Source organism: Cyprinodon tularosa, unplaced genomic scaffold (genome assembly GCF_016077235.1).
Source record: "Cyprinodon tularosa strain WSP-4 unplaced genomic scaffold, ASM1607723v1 ctg145, whole genome shotgun sequence".
Lineage (NCBI taxonomy): Eukaryota > Metazoa > Chordata > Actinopteri > Cyprinodontiformes > Cyprinodontidae > Cyprinodon > Cyprinodon tularosa.
This window is the reverse complement of record NW_024038276.1, coordinates 884972-906383: the sequence shown is the minus strand read 5'-3', so window position 1 is coordinate 906383 and position 21412 is coordinate 884972. Positions and strand designations below refer to the sequence as shown.

At 38.4% G+C, this 21412-nt stretch overlaps 2 protein-coding genes across 2 annotated transcripts; one reads left to right on the top strand and one right to left on the bottom strand.

Moving 5' to 3' along the window:
* Window positions 1-1282: 1282 nt before the first annotated feature.
* On the top strand, window positions 1283-8501 carry LOC119779309 (homeobox protein Mohawk-like). The gene is made up of 7 exons (XM_038278909.1): window positions 1283-1481; window positions 1577-1837; window positions 1972-2140; window positions 2220-2373; window positions 2522-2860; window positions 7539-7572; window positions 7884-8501. Exons 2-7 carry the CDS (start codon window positions 1659-1661, stop codon window positions 8215-8217), a joined length of 1209 nt encoding a protein of 402 aa, XP_038134837.1. The 5' UTR covers window positions 1283-1481; window positions 1577-1658; the 3' UTR covers window positions 8218-8501.
* A 2105-nt stretch (window positions 8502-10606) lies between these two features.
* LOC119779291 (ras-related protein Rab-18) lies at window positions 10607-21030 on the bottom strand. Its single transcript, XM_038278876.1, has 7 exons — window positions 20723-21030; window positions 20244-20299; window positions 20091-20152; window positions 17457-17529; window positions 13236-13354; window positions 12980-13046; window positions 10607-11766 (listed from the first exon to the last, which is right to left on the bottom strand). Exons 1-7 carry the CDS (start codon window positions 20788-20790, stop codon window positions 11594-11596), a joined length of 618 nt encoding a protein of 205 aa, XP_038134804.1. The 5' UTR covers window positions 20791-21030; the 3' UTR covers window positions 10607-11593.
* Window positions 21031-21412: the final 382 nt, after the last annotated feature.

Genomic DNA, 21412 nt, shown 5'->3' with positions numbered 1-21412 from the left:
GTTTGCTACACACGCGGCCCTTAGAATAGGCGTGGAGTTTTAGAACCTGTAAATCAAACACCTAACGCAGAAAGAGGTGCCAAATGATCTAAACAAAGCAGGATATATGTTGGTCCCCAGCGTTTTTACAGGCCTCCTCACTGCAGCCGGTGGGTGCGTTCCTGCTAATATCAACAGTCTTGCCGTTGAACAGATCTCACAGGGACAGGGGTAAATGGTGTGTGATAGTATGCGAGCGTTCTCCAGCCGCCGCTGAGGAATGCGACCGAGGAATTTACTGCACCTACCGGAGATGCTTCTGGTCCATGTGGTGTTCAGCTTTGAAAGCAATAAAACTCAACCTGCCCATTGATAGTGTTGAATTACGAACTTGGAAAAGACATTTGTCTTTAAGTATGTTGAACGAGCACTTGAATTTTAGCCATGATTTAAAGACAACCCTCTCAACAAAAAGCATTACAATGCCTTGCAGAAATATGAAACCTCTTTTTGACTTTTTTTTTTTTCACAAATTTATTTGTGGAAAAACAGAAATGATTTTTCACCCCCATCAAGGAGAAAAGTTAAAATACAGAAAAAAGGTTGAATGGCTTATGTAGCCAAAGTCTAGGCCTGAATCTAATTTAGCACCTTTTATATTACTGTCTACAGTCATGTTGCCTTCTTTCTGCCCAAGCTTAAGCGTTTTTGTAATGAGGACTAAACAAAAACTTTAGTCTTTAGAGGACTTATGCAAAGGGCTGTAGACTATAAACGTTTATGATAAATGAGTTTAAATGGATACAATCTTTTAAAAGTCAGGAGAAGGATAAATAGATTAATTTGAGCACAGTTTTGTTTATGAGAATATAAAACGAGCATAAATGAATGAGTGTATCATCTCTGACTTGTTTATAGTTCCAGTGTCTGTTATTTCAGTCAACGAGGCACACGTGTGATCCTAATTAAATGTATCAACAAGCTGCAAGTGGTGCCTTTCAGCTGGCTTTCAACGAAATCCATATTGAAGTTCCAAAGCAGCAGGATTTCCTGCCTGACATGAGCCGTCGTTTTGTGGCATGGCTGGTTTTTAGCAAGCGTATAATTAGGGCCATAAATTTCCAGAATCCCCTGATAAAACATGGATTATTATTTGCTGACACCATTCTTAGTGATACCGCAAGACCCGCAAAAATCACGCAGCTCATGCTGAAAATATGAGACCATGCTTAAAGCGGCTTCGCACAGACTGACAAAATCACTTTCTAGTAAATCTAATGACTAGGTTTGCTGATATTCTTTGGAGTGGAATCATTTTTACATCCCGGGGTATGGCTGCAGGACTCAGCAGGGCTGTAAGAAAAACCTTGCAGAGTCTTGCACTGAGGCGATTGGATGATGTGAAGACCAATAGGCAGCAGAGCTGAATGTTATTTGAACTCTCCTTAGACAGAACAGTTAATCCAGACAACATCTTCTTACTTCTCTAACATTATTCCCTGGTAAGGTAGAGCATTTTTCTCTCCCAAGACTCAAAGAAAAAATATAGAGGATGTAATATAGGTTTTTTCTTTACTTGCACATCACATCTCTAAAGAACAAGGATCTACAGTGTCTGCGTGTCTTTGGGAGTCTACTGATGCACCTGTTGACCGAACAGAAACTCTGCATGTTTAACAATGGACAACTTTTCTCCAATGAAGACTGATGCTCAGCTCCTTTTGGACAAGTGTAGGAGAGCTGAAGAAAGGAGCGGACTGAGCTGTGCAGACTCCCCTCAGATGAGTTTAACAGACGGACAGAGCCCAGACATGCTGCAGACTGACAGAAACTCTGCCTTAAAGTACAGAAGATGCAGGTCAGAATTTTTTACCATCTATTTATGTTGTTGTTCTTTTGTAATTTTACTGACTTTTAAAAGATCTTACCAGATTCACGGCTGTTACAAGCTAAAGCCACCAAACTGAAGTGCATGTTTTATTTGTCTTCTAGCTCCCCTAGGTCTTGTCTCGGTGGGGTGAAAGCTCGCCACAAGAGGCAGGTTCTGCAGGACATGGCTCGACCACTGAAACATTGGCTGTATAAGCATCGGGACAACCCCTACCCAACAAAAACTGAAAAGGTGCTGTTAGCTCTGGGTTCGCATATGACACTAGTGCAGGTTAGTCTCATCAGAAAAACTGCAATGCCTAATTATTTTTAAGATACTTTTTATATTAATCAAGAAATGTTTGTGCCAGGTTTCCAATTGGTTTGCTAATGCCCGGCGAAGACTGAAAAACACAGTGAGGCAGCCAGACCTAAGCTGGGCGTTGAGGATCAAACTCTACAATCAATACATCCAAGGAAATGCAGAGAGACTGAGTGTGTGCAGCGATGATACAGACACAGAGGGTAACAATAACAAAATGGTTGATCAAAGATTTTTATTTTACCAGTCAAGAAAACTCCAAGAAGTGGGTTTAGATTTCTTTCTCTGCCCAAAAATGCTATTCTTTAAGTTAGAATTTGCAGTGACAGTTTTGTTTCCTCTGCTGTATAGATGAAGAGTGCACCTTACCAACGGCTTTTAGCCAATCAAACCTCGGTGAAACATCTTACCGTGGAAGCCTGCTTGAGAAGCAGGCCAGTGTCGTTGCCAGGGCAGACAGCTCCACCGATGATGACGGGACGTCTCCTCCCTCCAAGTACAAGAACAGCTTGTTGAATCGCTACCTTAATGACACCTTGCGGCACATGATGGCGGCAAAGGCAGACGCCATTGCCTCTGCGCGTGGAAAGAGGTGCCTCTCCCAACTGTCCAGCTCCAACGAAAGTGATGGAGATGTTTTCTCTCTGTCCAATTCCTCTAAAGCAGAGGCTAACTTCATCTACAGCATGGGTAAGAAATGTTTGACTCTGCAGGATTTAAAGGGAGTTGCAAACAAGCTAAAAATGCATACATCACAGTTTATAAAGAGAAACAACAGGGTCCTCCGGCTGAAGAAAAAATATTTCTAGTTAATTAAAGATTAACAATGAATGTGAAGCACACTGACAGTTTTACTACCCTGATTCCTCTCCGTTCCCTTTTAAAACACAGCAGTGTACAGTAAAATAAGGACACGGCGAACAGAAACCTCCAACTTGGCTCCTGAGGGTTTTTTGACATTAATAAATCTCTGGCGTCCATCTGAAAGTCAGAAGCTCAGCTAGATTTAATCATAAATGCAACAGTAAAACAGGGGGGGGGGACACAGACTTACAGGGATCACAGCACACTAACACATCTCAAAGCCACCCGGAGAAGCCAGCCAAACCCTCTGCAAAGATTCCTAATAAAGACTCATGCAGATACTGAAATCCTACATTTCAAAATTGGAAGAAGCCCATGCTGGCTGCCACCGAACACCACAAATATCATTTCCATATCCTAGAATGTGCCATTTGTTCCACATCCACTTCTAGCCTTGGTGGAAATGTCCAGTTCGGCCTCAAGGACAATTACAGAATGTCTGAGACTTTATTTCTCCCAGGGTGAGAAGTGGAAACCTCAGGATGTGTGTAGAAAGGGAACAGTCTGTTGGTAAAACACTGAAGACAGACAGATTGTAGAGTAAGTGCTGCAGCAGCCACACAAACGTGAGACACCACGCTAATATTTATTTGGCATGTTCTCCCAGTCTATTAGGATGTAGCTCTGCTGCCACAGTTTCTGTGTGCCTTGGCAGTCCGCTGCTCCCGTGTGTTACTTTCCTGCTCAAAGGCATTCTAATTCACCTCAAATTAGAGAAGTTGTGTAACGTTTCCATAATCATTTCCTCTCTTTAGCACCTCTATATGTTTTACAGTAATTCTAAGGAAGGAATTGCCTAATTATTCCTGGCAACAAATGAGTTCCAACCAGTTACTGAAAGCTGGAGCAAAACTCTCATCTAAAAACGTTATTTAGCCACAGATTATCATCATAAACGGAGAACTAATTAGGTTAAAAGCTTTTAGATATAATAAAAAGTACCACATTAATTTAAGAAATCCATTAAAAGAAAAATGTGCTTAATTAAAAGTTCTTGAGTTGTTTTTTTTCTTTATATTTATATTTTGTGTGTTTTTCCTTAGAGGTCTTAACTTCCAGCTCATTGGTCAATCAGTGCACCTGTTCCTCATTCCCCTGATGCTACTTTTGCTTTATTGTTATTGTCAAAAGGACCTCGTCAGTGTCATTTAGATACTTTACTCAGTTTTGCTTTCCTGAGTTCTTGGCTCCTTTTGTCGACTCTCTTCCAGCGCAGCCTTTTTTATTAAAGACACTCAGACATTTGCCTCTGGGGTCTGACTTTGGATCCATTTCAACCGCTCTGTCATATGTCTTTTATTTAACCATTTAAAAAACCTATTGAAAATAAATGCTCATTCTTAACATTGTGATGGTACACATCATAAAGACACTTAAAGTTAAAAGGAATATTAATCAAAACAAAGCTAAGGCAGTGGAATCACTGATGTCAGTTTGAATCTTTGTTTTTTCTTACCTGGTTTTTATACATTTTTGGAACTGGATGCCAAGCAATAAGTGGAAAGTATGTAAAAGTGTTCCATAAAAGCAGTTCTGATGAGGTTTAGTGATAGCTTTTGTAGAATGGGTCTAAAAAGAAACATATAGGATCTTCTCCTGGAGAGAAGCAGGGCAGTGGCGGTTCTTCAAATTTAGCAGAACAGCCAGGAGGGGTCCATAAAACAAAAACATTACATAAAATAACAGGTTAATATCATGATTTATTTATTAAATCAAGCAAGCTAAAGAGCCACTTGCACACGTCTAGATCTGCACGTTGCAGACCCCTGATCTAGTAGATGAAAACTGCAATCCAAAAATCTCAAAAAGACTGAAGCTGAAAGTAGAATACCTTCATTTCTTAGTCACTATTAAAGGAAAACTGTAGATTAAAAAAAAGAAAAAACAAATTAGTCCAAGTGGCCAATCAGCTTCAGTTCCTGCGGCAGCACATGTAAAAAAACAAATGATTAAACAGTGCATGTCTTCAGAGCAGGGCGCACTGGATTGGATACTGGATTTTCACACACTTTCCAGATTCAGTGGTGTCGTCTTCCCATTTGAGCTGATGCAGGTGTGCCAGGCAGCAGGCCGATTGACTGGTGATGGGTTTTTTTCTCACACTGCTGGGCATACTTAGCTGACAGCCTTCTCCAGACGAATACAGATCCCTGTTAGTCAAACTTTGTTGCTGTGTATCCCAGATTTGTTAAGCTGTAGAGGCCTAAAGATTGATGACATACTTTCATCAGAGGTAGTAGTTCAATGCTAAACGTTAAACAGTTCTTGAATTATGAAAGTTACGGACTAAAGCCTGTGTTTTTGAAACCCTAATGTGTTTTTGAACATGCAACAAATGAAACAGGCACTAGACCTTCAGGAGTTAGAGTTACATGATTCCACCGGACTGTGACATTTACCGTTTCAGTCTCATAGGTCATCCAGGTCATAGTCATTCGTAAAAGTTCAAAAAAATCCACTTTCAAAATTTGGAAACCAAGTCCAGTGGATTTTTTTTTTTTTTTTTTTTTTTACTTTTATGGAAAGTTATAGAATTATGAATTATGGGTTGTTTGCAGTAGCTTACATATTAACACCAGTTTAGTATTTCCTGTTTGAATTTGATCAATGTGCAGGTATTGGGAGAATATTATTAAAAAGATATCTGCCCTAAAAGTAAACAAAATATACTTTTCATGTATGTTACATATTATAACTTTAGTATCCTTATGCTGGTACTAAGCTCAGCCTTTAACACAGATGACTGCCAGTTCATGCTTGGTAGGTCGGGCCAGTGTATCAACATCTGCCTTACAGATTTTTAAAATATTTTTATCATATCTATCAGATCTTTTTATGTGCATTTTTCAAATAGTGTCTTAAAGTCAGCTTCTTCTGGTGTACCTCAGGGCCTCTTCTTTGACTCACTAGTAATTTATGTTTGTCAGGGTTGGGTGGAGGTTGGTTGAGGACCTAAATGCTGAGATGAGGTCTTGCAGGTTAAATGAAATCAATTAGGAACTAAAACTAAATAAAGGAAACCAAAAAACAGGGGAAACACATGAGAACAACAAGAAACCAGCAGTAAGGAACTACAGAGGAGGTGTATATATGGGGAGCAGAACAAAGCATGGGCTAATTAGCTGATATGGAGCAGGTGTGAATAGAAGTAACTAGAAGGGAGCTAGAGGAAAGGAGACCGCCACAAGGGGGCAACAGAGAGAAACTCAAAAAATGCAACACAGCTAAAATATCACACAATATGGAAAAGAAACCAAAGCTCAACAAAACAGAATGACAAAGATAACTGAAAACTCAAAAATAAACTCAAATAGAAGTCCAAAAGGGGAGAACTATAACAATGTTTAGTTTTTATTTTTAGTTTTTGCTTGTTATGAAACATATACCTACATCAAATATCTAAAAATGTTCAGTTATGACTATTTGACATAATCAGTTTCACCAAGGGAAATTAGTGTCTGTGGGTAAGCAAGCAGAACAGGTGCACACAGGTGGGCTCTAGCCCAAGGTGCTAATCATGCAAGAACCAACACTAAACATGAAATGCTACCTAAGTGCATGATAGCAGCTTTATGAGCACATAGCTATGATCTATGGTGTTTACACTTGTATGTTAATTACGATATATAAGACATTGAAAACAAAGCACTGATTGGATTCATTACTACTTGTAACATTAAGCTGTCACTAATACCCTCTGGCGAAGTGAAACTCACAAGAGGTTTTCTCTCTTGGTCATAAATTTAGCAAAGTTTTGAGCTACTTTCTTGGCAGGGAGTTTTATAGCTGAGGGGAGACATGGTGAGGGATGTTCGGTAGCAAAGCAAAAAGCATAAAACAAAAGTGATTTACTATCAGTAAGAAGTTACTTTTGGCTCACGTCTGTGGTATGTTTCAGGCTGTTAGCGCAAAAAGACAGAGTTTCAGCATCTAATTTCAATTTCTATTGGACTCAGAAGAAAAACTGTTTCTTGGCAACTATCTTTGTGTTTAAACCTAAAAAAAAAAGGCAGTAACCAGAAGCTGAGATGGAAAATATGTCCTACAAATATTGCACATGTACACACAGACCACAAGCAGAAATTGTAGGCTAGAAGCAATGTTACATAGTCTTTTTTTCTTTCCTTCTTATTTTCTGAGCCTGTAAAATAAACAAATACGTAATCTCCTTTTGAGCACAACCGATTCTTAATGTTTTTCTAAAGCTTTTTCCTATTGGTAAGTGCTTATGTTTAAAAAAAACATAAAATAAACAAGGAAATCTATAAATTAAAGATTCAACACAATGAAATAAGGGCAGTTATGTTCCAATGCTCAGCAAAAGCATTGAACACATACAGAATGAATATGTATTGGTTACATTAGACTTTTGGGCACAAAATCAATATTTGAAAGTCAGTTTTATTTTTAAAACAGACATGTGTGGCCTTACACTATAACCTGGTAAATAGGTTTATGGTACTTTCTCTGCGTAATGTGTTTTTATTTTTATCTTTTTGTTCAGATACAGCAGACAACACTTCAGTTAAAAGTTATAGGTAAGCACAATTTTGGCATTGCACTTATTGCGCTTGTTAAAAAGGTCATATTCAATTTGATAAAATGTAATAAAAAGGTTACAGATAAAGGAACTGAAAAGTTAACAGCATGGTTATAATAAGTTTTTGGGCATGATGGGAGCAATGGAGATAAATAACGTCTAACAGCTGCTCACTAACCTACGGCAATAAAAGATGTTATTCTCATTCTGATCAGCAGCACAAAGAAACATCACCTGATACAGCAGCTGCTATTCAAGCTGAACCCTCACCTCTCTTTTCTCTTGATCTCAATGGCTGTTTCTTCACAGGGGTCAGCTGCAAAACCGAAACCCACAAAGAAAAGACGGCCAAGGCTGGAGGGAGATCCATGCTGCTGTGGCTCTTACCAGCTTGGCCCAGGGGAAGAGCCGCAAGGCAGGACTGAGCACTGACCCGGCGCCCATCTCAGCCACAGGGCAGAGCTGCCCATCAGAGCCGTTCTCCGGATCAAAAGCCAGCATCACAGGCAGGCTGTGTGTGACTGGAGCTGTGTCAGCCCTAAAGCAGAGCACAGAGACCGCTCTGACCAGCCGCATTATCCAGAAATCTTCCCATATCTCTGAGGTCCAGACTGTTAAAGTTACCCTGGCAAACAGTGGGTAGGCACTGAACACCATATTCCACTCAAAATGAGCCTAAGTGCCTTTTAATGAACAGTGTACAGCCCTCAGTACTAATGTTTTATACTTTTAACTACTTTCTAATTATGTTAAATATTGTAATATCTAAACAGTAACCTTAAAAGAATCCAGATAATATCTGCGTTCTTTTTTATTCTCTACTTGACCTTATTTTCCGTAACTTATATGAACTTTCAAGACACCGGAGAATCCTCCAGGGATGAAGTTTATCAGCAGCTGTTTGAATAAATCCAATGTGAAAATGTCTGCTCTGTCTTTTCCTTTAAACCATTACCTTACATGGGCCGAGACAAGCTAATTATGTTCCACAGAATTGTACTTATCCAATCCAATCCACTTTATTTATATAGCACGGTTTAAATAAACACAAGGTTTCCAAAGTGCTGCACAAAAAGATAAAATAACTAAAATAAATAAAAGTAATAAAATAAAATAAAATAAAAGCACTGCCCGCACAGGATAAAAAAATGCATGTGTATACATAAAATCAACATGTGTACATAAAATCACCATGTGTACATAAAATCAACACTCTACATGGTGTTAAAAGCCAAAGAAAAGAGGTGGGTTTTAAGAAGAGTTTTAAAATGAGACAGAGAGGTGGCCTGTCTAATGTGCAGCGGCAATGCATTCCAGAGTTTTGGAGCTGCAACAGAAAACGCTCGATCCCCTCTGAGCTTAAGCCTTGCTTTAGGCACTGTCAGGAGCAGCTGATCAGCTGACCTGAGAGATCGGCTGGGAGTGTAGGGGTGCAGAAGCTCAGAGAGGTAAATTGGGGCAAGGCCATTCAAGGCTTTAAAAGTAAATAAAAGAATTTTAAAATTAATCCTAAAATGGATGGGCAGCCAGTGGAGTGAAGCTAAAACAGGTGAAATGTGCTCGTACTTGCGTGTGCCAGTTAAAAGACGTGCAGCAGCATTTTGAACAAGTTGAAGACGAGCAATTGAGGACCCAGCAATCCCCACATAAAGTGCATTACAGTAATCCAGCCGAGTGGTCACAAAGGCGTGGATTACTGTCTCAAAGTGCTTTAGTACTTTCACAAAGTACTAAAGTACTTTCACAAAGTACTTAGTGGTAGGCTTCATGTGTGCAGACTTTTACAGCCTTCCAAACTGCATTTTAAAGATCCACTGTGGAAAAAGGATGGCAAACCAACAGGGGTGCAATATATGGCCCCTGAAGGCACAGAGGGGACCGTCTAGGATGAAGATTTTCAGTCAAAAGTGATGTTTTAAAAGCTGGTAAATAGCTGGAAATCATAACATTTGCATGATTTGGAACTGTACTGAACTGTAGCTAATAGATATGTTGTTTTATTTATTCATACAGTCGGCATCATACGTTAAAGTATGATACCTTTCATGGGTTTTACACAAAATTATAAAAATTCCTCTTCCTGATTCCTTCATCTGTTCTATGATATCTCATTAAAAGGAATTTAAACCACAGAAAAACACTATGACGGAAAAAGTTAGTCCGGACAGCTGCTCCTGTGTATATTGAAGCAGTTAAACAGCTTATTCTGAGTATTCTTGTCCCAAGACACGTTTGTGAACTTTTCTCAGTGAAAGTAAAATAGGAATGGGGAAAAATAATCACATTCCTACACGTCTATCCTGGTAAAACTCCAAAACAGTTCCCAAGATTATGAGTTATCAATAATGAGACCGATCAAGAACGGATGGATGGATGGATGGATGGATGGATGGATGGATGGATGGATGGATGGATGGATGGATGGATGGATGGATGAACACATGAATGGATAGACAGAAAAAACAGACAGATGGACTCAGACACATTTGGTTTAATTTATGGATTGATAAATGGATATGATTTTTTTTAGAGTAAGCTGCTGCATAAAACAGAGATTAATGAACATTTCAGCTTATGACCCACAAAATAGTACTAGAGTCGATTTGTGACCAAATCTATTGGCTGAGTTTTCAAACATTTCTACAAAACCCATAAACCACTGATGTATTACTAGTTCAAACAACATCAACAAGCAAAATAGTTGGTTATGTTATCTTAAGTGCCTATATGTATTTAAGCACTTTAACACAAATGAAGCCCATTTCCATTTCCTTTATTTATCCTAATTTGGAAAAGTCATGCATACTTTCCAGAGTGTATAAGAACCATTAGGAAAATATAAGTTTTTTCCATACCTCCAAGTATTTCTGGATTATCTCTTCACTTAACTGATTAGCCTGGATTGTCCGCCTCTGCAGTTTCTGCCTTTATTCTTTGCAAGGAATATATGCATCAACAGACAAGTCAACAAATTACTTTAGAAGGAAAACACTAAACCACACGACAGCCATCAAACAAAGACTTGTAGGAGATGAGAGATCCCATCTTCGGGTTTCCGTTTATTTAAATTCAAAACAGATCGAGTGCTACTTGACTGCAACTCTTCTAGTGTTAAGGCAGGTTTAGGATTGACAAGAAACAGCACACTACTGAAAAGCACAACAAAGCAACAGTAAAGAAAAAAAGAAAATTATTTCAATTCCCAGAAAACAATTACTGGTAATAATAAAGTAAAAATGTCCAAATTAAAGCTGGAATTCCAACACATGTGGATCTTGAGTGAGAGAAGTGCTTGGTTATGTTTTCTTTCTGTGGTTAATAAACGACAATTATAAAGGAAGCAACGCTAAATGAAACAAATGGAAATAAACTGGTCGAGTTTGGAAGAGTAGGATTAAAACAGTGAGTAAATGGGCATCCTTTGTAGCTAGAAGTAACCTTGTGGAGGAGGGAGTGTACAGCCGAGACGGGGAAGGGGTAACAATGTTGTCAGTAACTAGGCTCCATTCTTTAAGGTTTTATTTGAGAGTATTCAGTCTTTGCCACCTCAAGATGCTCAAAAGTTGGGAATTTTGGAGCCAATAAAACAAAAAAACACTTCTTTTTTTTTTTTTTTTTACAATAATTCCATATTTAGAGTAAAACCTGCAAGGCCACCTATCACAGCCCCACAAATCAGATTATGTTACAGGCACAATGCTGGTAATGTAATGCCGTACTGTCCAACTGAGTAACTGTAGCTAATGACATCACTTTAACCTAGACGTGTACTGTTGTGGTATCCTTCGTATGTTTAATTAATTTCACCACCACCGACCTACAGATGGTTCGCCACACACTAACTGAACATGATAAAGTAATAGAAGTTGAACAGGAATTGTGCAAAACTGCAGTGTTCGTTCTGATGACAGAACTCCAACAATTTGTCTCTTTTTTTTTTTTTTCGCCCCTCTTAAGCTCCATATCTCTGGTCCGTTGTAGTTTCTGTCAGGTCGCCGTTTTTGCCGTTTCTTCTAGTTTCAGGGTATGGAGCAGTATCCTCCACACGCCCTTCCTCCGCCCTGCTCTTGATGCCCCAGCTGGACCTTCTGACCCTGGTTGTCGCTCTCCCAGAGCCCCGGAGTCTGGAGGATCTTCTCCACTAGCTCTTCAAAGGCACATTGGACGCCATCTTTGGTCTTTGCACTGGCCTCTGAATACGGAAAGGATTAATGAGATCAGGGAGCTGAAGAGTCAAAAGTGTTAGGAAAGACAAAAAGTTACGACACAAACCTCACCTCAGACTTTATAACTGAAAACTCTTAAGATATTTCTAATGACTTGCTCAGTATTTTTGCTTTAGTAAAGAGGACCATACACGCACTAATCAATCGATTTACACCAGAAACGTCTTTTGGTCTGATTGTTTGATTCGGATCAAAAGCAAACTATTGTTTTCATTCAATCTGGTTTGCTGAAATTGAACTTATTTTATGTCCTGTAACAAAGTAGCATGGGTGTTGCTTATTGCCCCCTCCTAGAAGCCATTGTAGTCCCAAAGTATACCAGCTACAGTATTGCTAAGCAACAGAAGGCAAAAGGGTACACAGTAAATTTGCACTCTTAAAGTAACACTTTAAGAGTGCATTTGGTCCCACTCTGAATCAGTGTTATGCTACGTTCAGACTGCAAGCAGCAAGAGCAGCTGCTTCATTTTTGATGCTTGTACATGTTTAGGTCTGATGCACAGCTGAAGCATCTTTGCTGCTCCAGCTACGTGGTGGAAAAGTGGGTCTGATGCACGTTGGGCGGTTTCATCCTAAATAAATAATTTGGTATTTTATTCATATTTTTTTTCATGTTCTTAATTTTTTTGGGATACATTTTTATGAATTGCAATCTTTTTCAAATGAATTTCTCAGATTAGACTCTACATTTCTAAAGGGGGATAAGTGCAATATTTGTAGGGACACATGAAGTGCAGTTCGAAGCGCTGTTGCCTTGCAGCAAGAGGGTCTTAGATTTGATTCCCCTGGCTTGTTCTCCCTGTGAACGTGTGGGTATAATACAAAAAAAACTATCAAAACAACATCTTCTATTTTATTCACTCAACAAAAGTCCTTTATTTAAGTCTTCCTACAGTAGAACAGGGCTTAGTTGATTTCTAAAAGAGCTCCAACTGGATTTGGATGCTTACATGGATTCAGTGACAGAGCAGCTCAATTTTAATCAAACATACATTTCCCGGCTGTCAGCAAAAAAGCAAAAGCCAACACTGTGAAACAAAAAACAAAAAAAAGCCTAGTTGTAACTTTTAAGCACAATATAAAGAATTTTATTGGCGGCGGGCGAAAGTTTACATCTTTCCTTCTGTAAATCTACAGGACCAACAACATGAGTGATTCCGCACTTACTCCAGCACTTACCAATAAAAAGCATCGAGTGTTTCCTGGCAAATTTCAAACCTTCGTTTCTGTCCACTTCACGGTCATCCTGAAAACACATCAGAGGTTTGAACGCACACTCTCACACACACAGAGGCAAATTAAACTTAACATCTATAGATCATCATGATGTTTATAAAATAGAGAGAGGAAAATTAAGACCTTAAATGACTGCGTTGAGAGTTGGACAGAAGTCGGCCACGTGTTCTGCATATAAGAGCTCCAGGCAGTGACTAACCTTATCAATTTTGTTGCCAACCAGCATTTTGACAATGTCGTTGCGTGTCGAGTACGTTTCCAGTTCGTTCAGCCAGTTTTCGAGCTTCGTAAAAGAGTCGCGCCTTGTGACATCATACACTAACAAAGTGTAACAAAGCACACACACACAAAGAGACTTTAAATAAACATATAATGTTTTGTGACAACAGCTCTAACTTCACTAAATTGACTATTGAAAAGTTTTGCCGTTCGGCTAATTTAATGTAATGCAAAACTGAAGTATTTTTGCCCCTTGAACTTATTCCAGATGTTGTTATATTAAAAAAATCCAACAATATATTTCAATCAGGAAAGGGTACATCTGAAAGAAAATCAGTTAAAGGCTGCAGATTTGGGACTGCTGTTTACCTTAGAGTTCCAATTACTTTGATCATTGGGGGTTTGATAAAAGTAACTAAATTACTTTTAAGGTTTTATTTTGATTTGCTACCAAAAAAAAAATAAAAAAATTTTCTCTCTCACTTTAAAATCGTGCTACTTTTACACGGTCTATCATCCAAAAACTGCATCTATAGAACAACAGGTACTTATGAACCTTCCTAATAATTTATAACAAGGGCAGCCCTCAGAAACTGCATCCCTTCCTCGACATGCGACACTGAAAACAGATGTTTTGCCTCACTGCAGTGCTGCTACAGGCACTAAACCAACGATTCTTCTTCTAACTTTGCCTAAAATGATGAACACAGCAACTAAAATTCCTACACAAATATTTAGCAATAAATAAATAAAGTTTAGGCAGTTGCTTTTTGCTGTGTCTTTTTAAATAAAATAATAACAAAACGTCTTCATAAATGAGACAGAGAACTAATATCTTTATAAACTAATTTTTCATTAAGCTTAAAGCTATGTGCTTTATTTTATTTTTCATGTGTATCTACATCCTACTGGAGTAATAGTAAGCAACCTCTGCAATGTTTTTATGTTTTTTTCCCTTTCTATAAAACTTATTACAAATAAAATACATTTTTTTTTCACTAATAAATTCCCAAATATGTAGAGTAACTAAGTAAATTTACTTGGTAATAGTGTGTAATAGTGTGATGTGAACTTTATTGTTTTTTTGTAAAATAAAGACTTTTTATTTTTGTGTCTTATAACAACAGAGACATGAAAGATGTGTTCATCTTGAATCAACAAGTGAATAAAAGAAGAACTGCTCTGTTTGTCCTTGTTTACACTCAACAGTTGTTTGCAATTTTTTGTTAAAGTCTTTTAGAGTATGGTTCTTTAAAAAAAAAAAAATATTTTTGTCTCTAAAGGGGCAGAAAGGGATTTATACGACTACATTTGATTCTAAATACTGTCTCTCACAGCCGATGTGAAAAAAAAGGTGAGTCAAATGAACGCTGTTCTTGCCGTTATCCCGGGAGGTCTGACAAAGGAACTTCAACCGCTCGAAGTCGGTGTGAACCGGCCGTTCAAAGTAAGGCTGCGAGCGGCGTGGGAGCGATGGATGACCGACGGAGACCACAGTTTCAGGATAAGTGGAAGGCAGCGCCGGGCAAGTTACGCCACCGTTTGCGGATGGATTGTTGATGCTTGGACTAACGTGTCTGCTGGCTCTGTTGTTCAAGCTTTTGCAAAAGCCGGCATTATTTCTGAGGAGCTGCGCTGCACGGAAAGTGACTGACAGCGAAGAAGGGGAAATTGGCATGTCTGATTTAGCGCAGCTGTTTAATTCAGAAACAGAGGATAATGACATTGATGGGTTTGATTAATACTTTGTAATAAATACATGAATAAAGCACAAACATACTCAGTTTTGCTCCCGCTCTATTTTTCTACCTGAAAACTTAATTCAACAGCAGCCTCTGGGCGGGTCTCCTCCTCTTCACCGCGGCGGCTGGCAGGTGTTTTTCATCTAAATAATCTAAATCTTGCAGCTATATTTGCTGTGATCAGTGGGAATAAAGTAGTTTTAATATGTTTTTAAGTGAGAAAGTCCACCTGAAAACTTAATAATTGCAATCAGTTCATCCAGATTATCTATTTCTGTCGGAGCAGCTCAGACCCCCACATACCAGCGGTGCGCCGACAGGAGAAATCCTTTCATCAGCAGCCACTGGGCCTGGTCGCCTCCCGGTTCATCGCGGCTGCTGGCAGGTGTTTTTCATCTAAATAATTTAAACTGCAGGCACCAGGATACCGGTAATAAAAGCGAACATATTCCGTCGGCAGGTTTCAGGATTTTAAGTTAATTTAGGAGTAATCACAGCGCTGTGTCATCTGCGATGTGTCTGTCTCACGGCCAGCTGCCAGGTTTGATTAATACTTTGTAATAAATACATGAATAAAGCACAATCATACTCAGTTTTGCCCCCGCTGTATTTTTAAATACGCAGTAGAGGTATTTAAAGGTAGTAGAGGACATGTACCGGTATATAAAAAACGCGCCCTATAGTCCGGTGCGCCTTATGTGTGTGTTAAACACAGAAATGGGACACATAACTGAGACTGCGCCTTTTAGTACGGTGCGCCTTATGGGCATTACTTTCATTACCACTTTATTTTTGCAATATTATTTTTTCTTTCGTCTTGTCAAATTTTTCCTGCATTCTCCTGAATTTTTTTCTTTGTAATATTAGTCATTTTATCCCTGTGTTCCTTAGGAAAAACAAATTTTCCGCCTAATTCTAGGCATGTCTCGATTTAAGTTTTTCATTTCTGATTCAATGTGATATTGACCCAATATGATATCAGCAAGAATGATAGATACTTTTATTACTTATGTAATAGAGTGGAATGATAGAAAGGGTTTGATTAAGTGATTTTTCTCAGACAGAGAACAACAGTAAAATGGCATCAAGTATGAGAACAACTGACCCATTTCTTATTCACCAAAGAGTTACATACATTTTAAACAAAAGTGGACAGAATCAAAGGGTGTCTATGGGCTTTCTTATATCTGGTTGAAACTGATTTCTGTTATCAATATTGCATCAGGACATCTCTACCTAAACTCCATCATAGATCTGTGTCTATACAAGATAATAAAGGTTCCAATATGACATGTTTAAAAAAAATAAAGACCACAAATATTAATATTGAATAAATTAACACTTATCTTCTCAATGCTGTTCTTATTGCTTTCCCAAAGCTTTATCTTTGGGAAACCAACAGAGCATAAACAATTTAAGTGGTTTATTTTCATGTATAGAAAATTATATATATTTTTTTCTTTCTAGCTGGTTTCCCTGTAGGATTCATATAATGATGCCCGTTAGGCGACACTAATTTCCCCAAAGTAAGCACATTCTATTTAGTAAATTACGTCAAAGTAAAATCCTATTATATGTATTTTTTCCATTCTTATCCATGAAAGGGACGTGCAGCAGATCTGGATTGTACTATAAATCAGTTGGTACATTTCCACGAAGCACAGGAGGGAGACATGCTTTCTGATTGGTGATCCCTCCCTATAGCACCTCTATGCTACATTCAATATGGCGGTGATGTCTATGATTAGCAAAACTGCACTGTGGCAAAATGAAACTCCCTCCCTCAGCTGTGAAAGCAGCCGTCTCCCTCCATGTATTGGAATCTGATAGCTGACCACTTCGGATCAGTGAAAAAAGAAGTCATGGAGTTACTTTTAAAGACAAGGAAACATTTAAATCCTACATCAGAGAAACCAAAAATATATATGAAATGGAAAGTTTCATATTCGTTTTGTTGGCTGACAAATACTTTCTCATTTTTAGGTTTGATCTGTAAAAGGAGCTCAGGCTGCTGCAAAGTGGCGCTCTAGGTCACATGACTCATTGACTGACAAATCTAACAGTCTCAAGGTAAATAGGCAGGAAACTCACAGGAGTGGTTTGCATCAACAAGAACAAAGTGAGCTGAAAAATAATTTTAATTTATATCAAGCTAAGCTACTACATAGTCAATAGTTTTACGGTGTTACTTAGAATGGTAAATATTAATCAGAAATAAAATGTGTCCCTTTTTGAAACCATTATGTAACTAAGTTATAATTAACTGGACTTAGGGGAAAATGGTTTTCATGACAGTAGAGGGAACTGAAAGGTCAACAAACATGATTTATTTTAAGGATAAGTTTATCAGTAAACAATTATAACTGTGGTGAATGGAAAAGGCTGTGAATGTGGACATGACAAAAATGAAGAGGTGGGGATCATTTGACCTGTTAAGCTCGAAAGGCTCAGCTACTTACCGAGTATGACTCCCTGTGCACCGCGGTAGTAGCTGGGTGTCAGCGTACGAAACCTTTCCTGTCCAGCTGTGTCCTTGGAAAGAAAAAATAAGAAAGATTATTTTCCATATATTCCAGTTCCAATTTTATAAAAATCAATTTTCTATTAAAAAAGGCTTTGAAGCATTCGATACAGGTCCAGCAGATTCCAAAAAAAAAAAAAATGTTGGAAAAACTGTAAATCATATCTTAGTCTTATGTTTACATTGATCATCATGTTTACATTCTATCACATCTACGCCCTAAGAATCTTGAGAGCAGTACTAAACAAAATTTCGTTTTGTATACACCCTGGGTGTAAAAATAACCAAGCTTGTCCAAGTCGAGAAACAAAAAGTTTGAATGCATAAAAATACACCAAATCAGTCGTACCTCTTCTACAGACTCTATACATAGCAAAAGAAGAATTACTTATTTTGTACCTTTTTTTTTTTATTGTCAAGTGTCCAAATATCATATAGTGTGAATGTCGAGACCATTTAATGTTCTGTGAAGGTAATTAAAATTTCTATAAACATATGAATACATATTTTCTACCATTTATGGCATTACTTCATATATGATTTGGAATCCTGTACTTTCAAAGTATTTTTATTTCTCTTTCTATCTATTCTATCTATCTCTATTCTATTCCATTTTATTCTATGCACAAAAATGATTAACTTAGGACATATGTCCTAAATTAATCATTTCTGTGCTTTTCTAAATCCAGTTGATGATTCCTACGAATGACTGCTACTTTAATTTGGCCTAATTCGGATTTTTGAGAGGATAAATTAGTTTTCTGTCTAGTATTTTATTTGCAACATCTGGCTTTTTTCTACACAATAAAAAAAACCAAGTAAATAAGTAAAGTAAAAACCACTGGGGGGATTTAAATTAACAAAATATTTATAAATAATTTTACCTCTTATAGGTAGTTCTAAATATTATTAACAAATAACCTTACATTGACTTCACTAAATGTCACTGGTGAATTCCCCATCTAGTCACTTTTTTGTCTTCAGGAAAACAAAATACAGTGAACTGATTCTAACAACTTGTATACTTCACTTTACACTTTATACATGTACTTCATATGTTTTATTTGAATATCAGAACACCACATATCGATGATCCATCTTAATATTGGCTTTTGTAGATTTAAGAGTTGTTGGCACACTTCTGTTTTCATTTGCATCTGTGTGCATTACAAATGTACCAAAATCATATCTCTTATATTAGAGATATGATTGTTCCTTATGTTCCTAACAGAGCACTTCGCTCTCAATCTTAAGGTTTACTATTGGTTCCTAGAATTTCTAAAAGTAGAATGGGAGGCAGATCTTTTAGTTATCAGGCTCCTCTCCTGTGGAACCAACTACCAGTTTTAATCCGTGAGGCAGACACCCTGTCTACTTTTATGGCTAGGCCTAAAACTTTCCTCTTTGATAAAGCTTATAGTTAGAGTGGCTCAGGTTATCCTGAGCTATCTCTATAGTCATGCTGCTATAGGCTCAGATTTCTGGAGGACATAGGGGCCCCTATTTCACCATTTTGCTTCATTCTGTCTCTATTCTCCCACTCTGCAGAATCTGTTAGTTCAATCTCTAACCTTCTGTTCTCTCTGCTTTTCCTCGTAGTAGCTTTGCCTTGTCTGTTCCTGTTTGACTGTGACTCCATCCTAGAGAGAAATATCAGCTGTGCTGCTTCCATCAACACCTTTGTTTATAGATGTTGGAGATTGGCCTGTTTTTCCAGTGTAGTCCTGTTTCTCTGACTGAGACTGGCTGGATGTGCTCTCTTCATCCTCTGACATGGGAGCTGGCTCAGAGCTCGTCTGCCTGGCTGTGTTTTTCCTGGACGGGGCCTTTTACAGCTGCTTTTTGCATCTCTGCTTCTGTCTCCTTGAACCCCACTCAGCAGATGGCCGCTCACACCGAGCCTGGTTCTGCTGGAGGTTTCTTCCTGTTAAAATTGAGATTTTCCTCTCCACTGTCACTACAAGCATGCTTAGTGTGAGGGATCAACTGGTTTTCCTTAGATAGAAAACTTTGAATCAATTTGACTGTTTGATCTGGTGAACTGTAAAGTGCCTTGAGGTGACATGTGTTTTGAATTGGTGCTATAGAAATAAACTGAATTTAATTAAAAATTGAATAGAAAAGGACGATTTATAGCATCCTCAGTTCAATGTTCAGCTCCCCTTTAGCACCTGTAGATAAAAATCTCTGGAGCCGCCATTAAATAGTAGAATGCACTGTTTAAGCTTCATGAAAAGATCCCCTTTTATTATGTACAGGTGCTCAAAAAACAAATAAATGGATCATTGCATTAATAGTCCTTAAAAGTCCAAAAAAAGCCCCAATTGTTGTTGATCTTTTTACCTGTAGTTACTTTTAATAAGGATTAGTTTCTAATCCCATTATAAAAAGGAGATTCAAATTTTACAAAGAACTAGGCCACATAGCTGCAGCTCAAGAACAGCTTTGTCATCAACAGTATATTCTGCTGAGCAATGTCGCCACCGTGTGGCCACAAAGGTTAACTTCACCATGTTTTTCCCAGCTATATATTGTGCCATATGTTTGTGTAGATGATGGGGCAGAGACTTACCCAAATAGCTAGTTTTGCTTTGTTTCCTTCAATTGCGAGTGTCTTGACTTTGAAGTCCACACCTTAAATATGATAAAGAAACGAGAATGTGGATAAAGGAGAAAATATTTCTGATCTGTAACAGTTTGTGTAATAAATGAGTGAGTGTAGAACCTATTGTGGCGGACTGATCTGGGTCAAATGTATCGTCTGTGAACCTCAGGAGGAGGCTGTCAGGGGATATGAAGATAAATTGCAAATGAGTATTCAGCACAGTTGGCTATTGTATTGTTTGCAAGAAAACAAAACTGAACTAAAAATAAAAACAGCTTCCTGTTAGCGGCAGATTAAACAACAACAAAAATATACAGTTGTGATGCTGAATGTCCAGCATCGGTCCTTCAAAGTTAAACGCGATAATAAGATAGAAAACAGAAACTTTCACAGCTGTTTGTTAAATGTTTCTGTAACAAAGCCAACTAGTAACTTTTTGGTAGTTTTCAGCTTGTTTTGAACAGGTAGAAAACACAATCTCAAGAACACAAACAGCTGCTGAGCAGTGAAGACAGTGAAGAATAAAAATTACGCAACGACTAGAATCCTGTCAACATAAAGACAGGCTAGCCGCTAACATGCTAATAGCATACACTAACCTGGACTTTCCCACTCCGCTTTCTCCGATTATCAGCAGCTTTAATGTGGTCAACACGTCTTCATCCATGTTTTTCTGCTGCTGACCTGACCTCCACCTTTAAGCGACAGATATTGAACTAGTTTTATTATTGTTTATTCTCTCCAGCAGCAGGCGGCTATCGGCTACGATGACAGCTGCCTGCTGGCTGACCAACTTCCGCCTAATCTATTGCAACGCCTGACGTCACGGCGTTCGTCAGCCCTAATAGACCAAAAACATAAACAAAGAGGCCATGCGTTTTTTCAACAGGCCAGGGCGGTTCTAGAGGGGGGCCAACAGGGGCCAGAGCCCATGTAGAACTGGTCCTGGCCCTGGGGTGTGTTGGCCAATGGCGTAACTATCGGTAAGCAAAGACAGCAATTGCTTAAGGGCCCACAACCTCTTATGGGCCCCATCACTGACACCTGATAGGCCCCCACACAAGGACTTCTCTTTGCAGATGTAATGGAACAAAAAATCCCTCATAAAACCAGAGGTGTAGCCAGAAAATTTTAATAAGGGTGGCCAGGCAATAACCAATGTACACTGAGGGGTGGCCTAAAGCGGATATGGTTCCAGAGCCTCAGGGTCAATCTGTTCCAAAAGGAAAATGGACAATTAAAACATCCATATTTTCTAAATAAAGACTAACTTTCCTACAGCCTTTGCT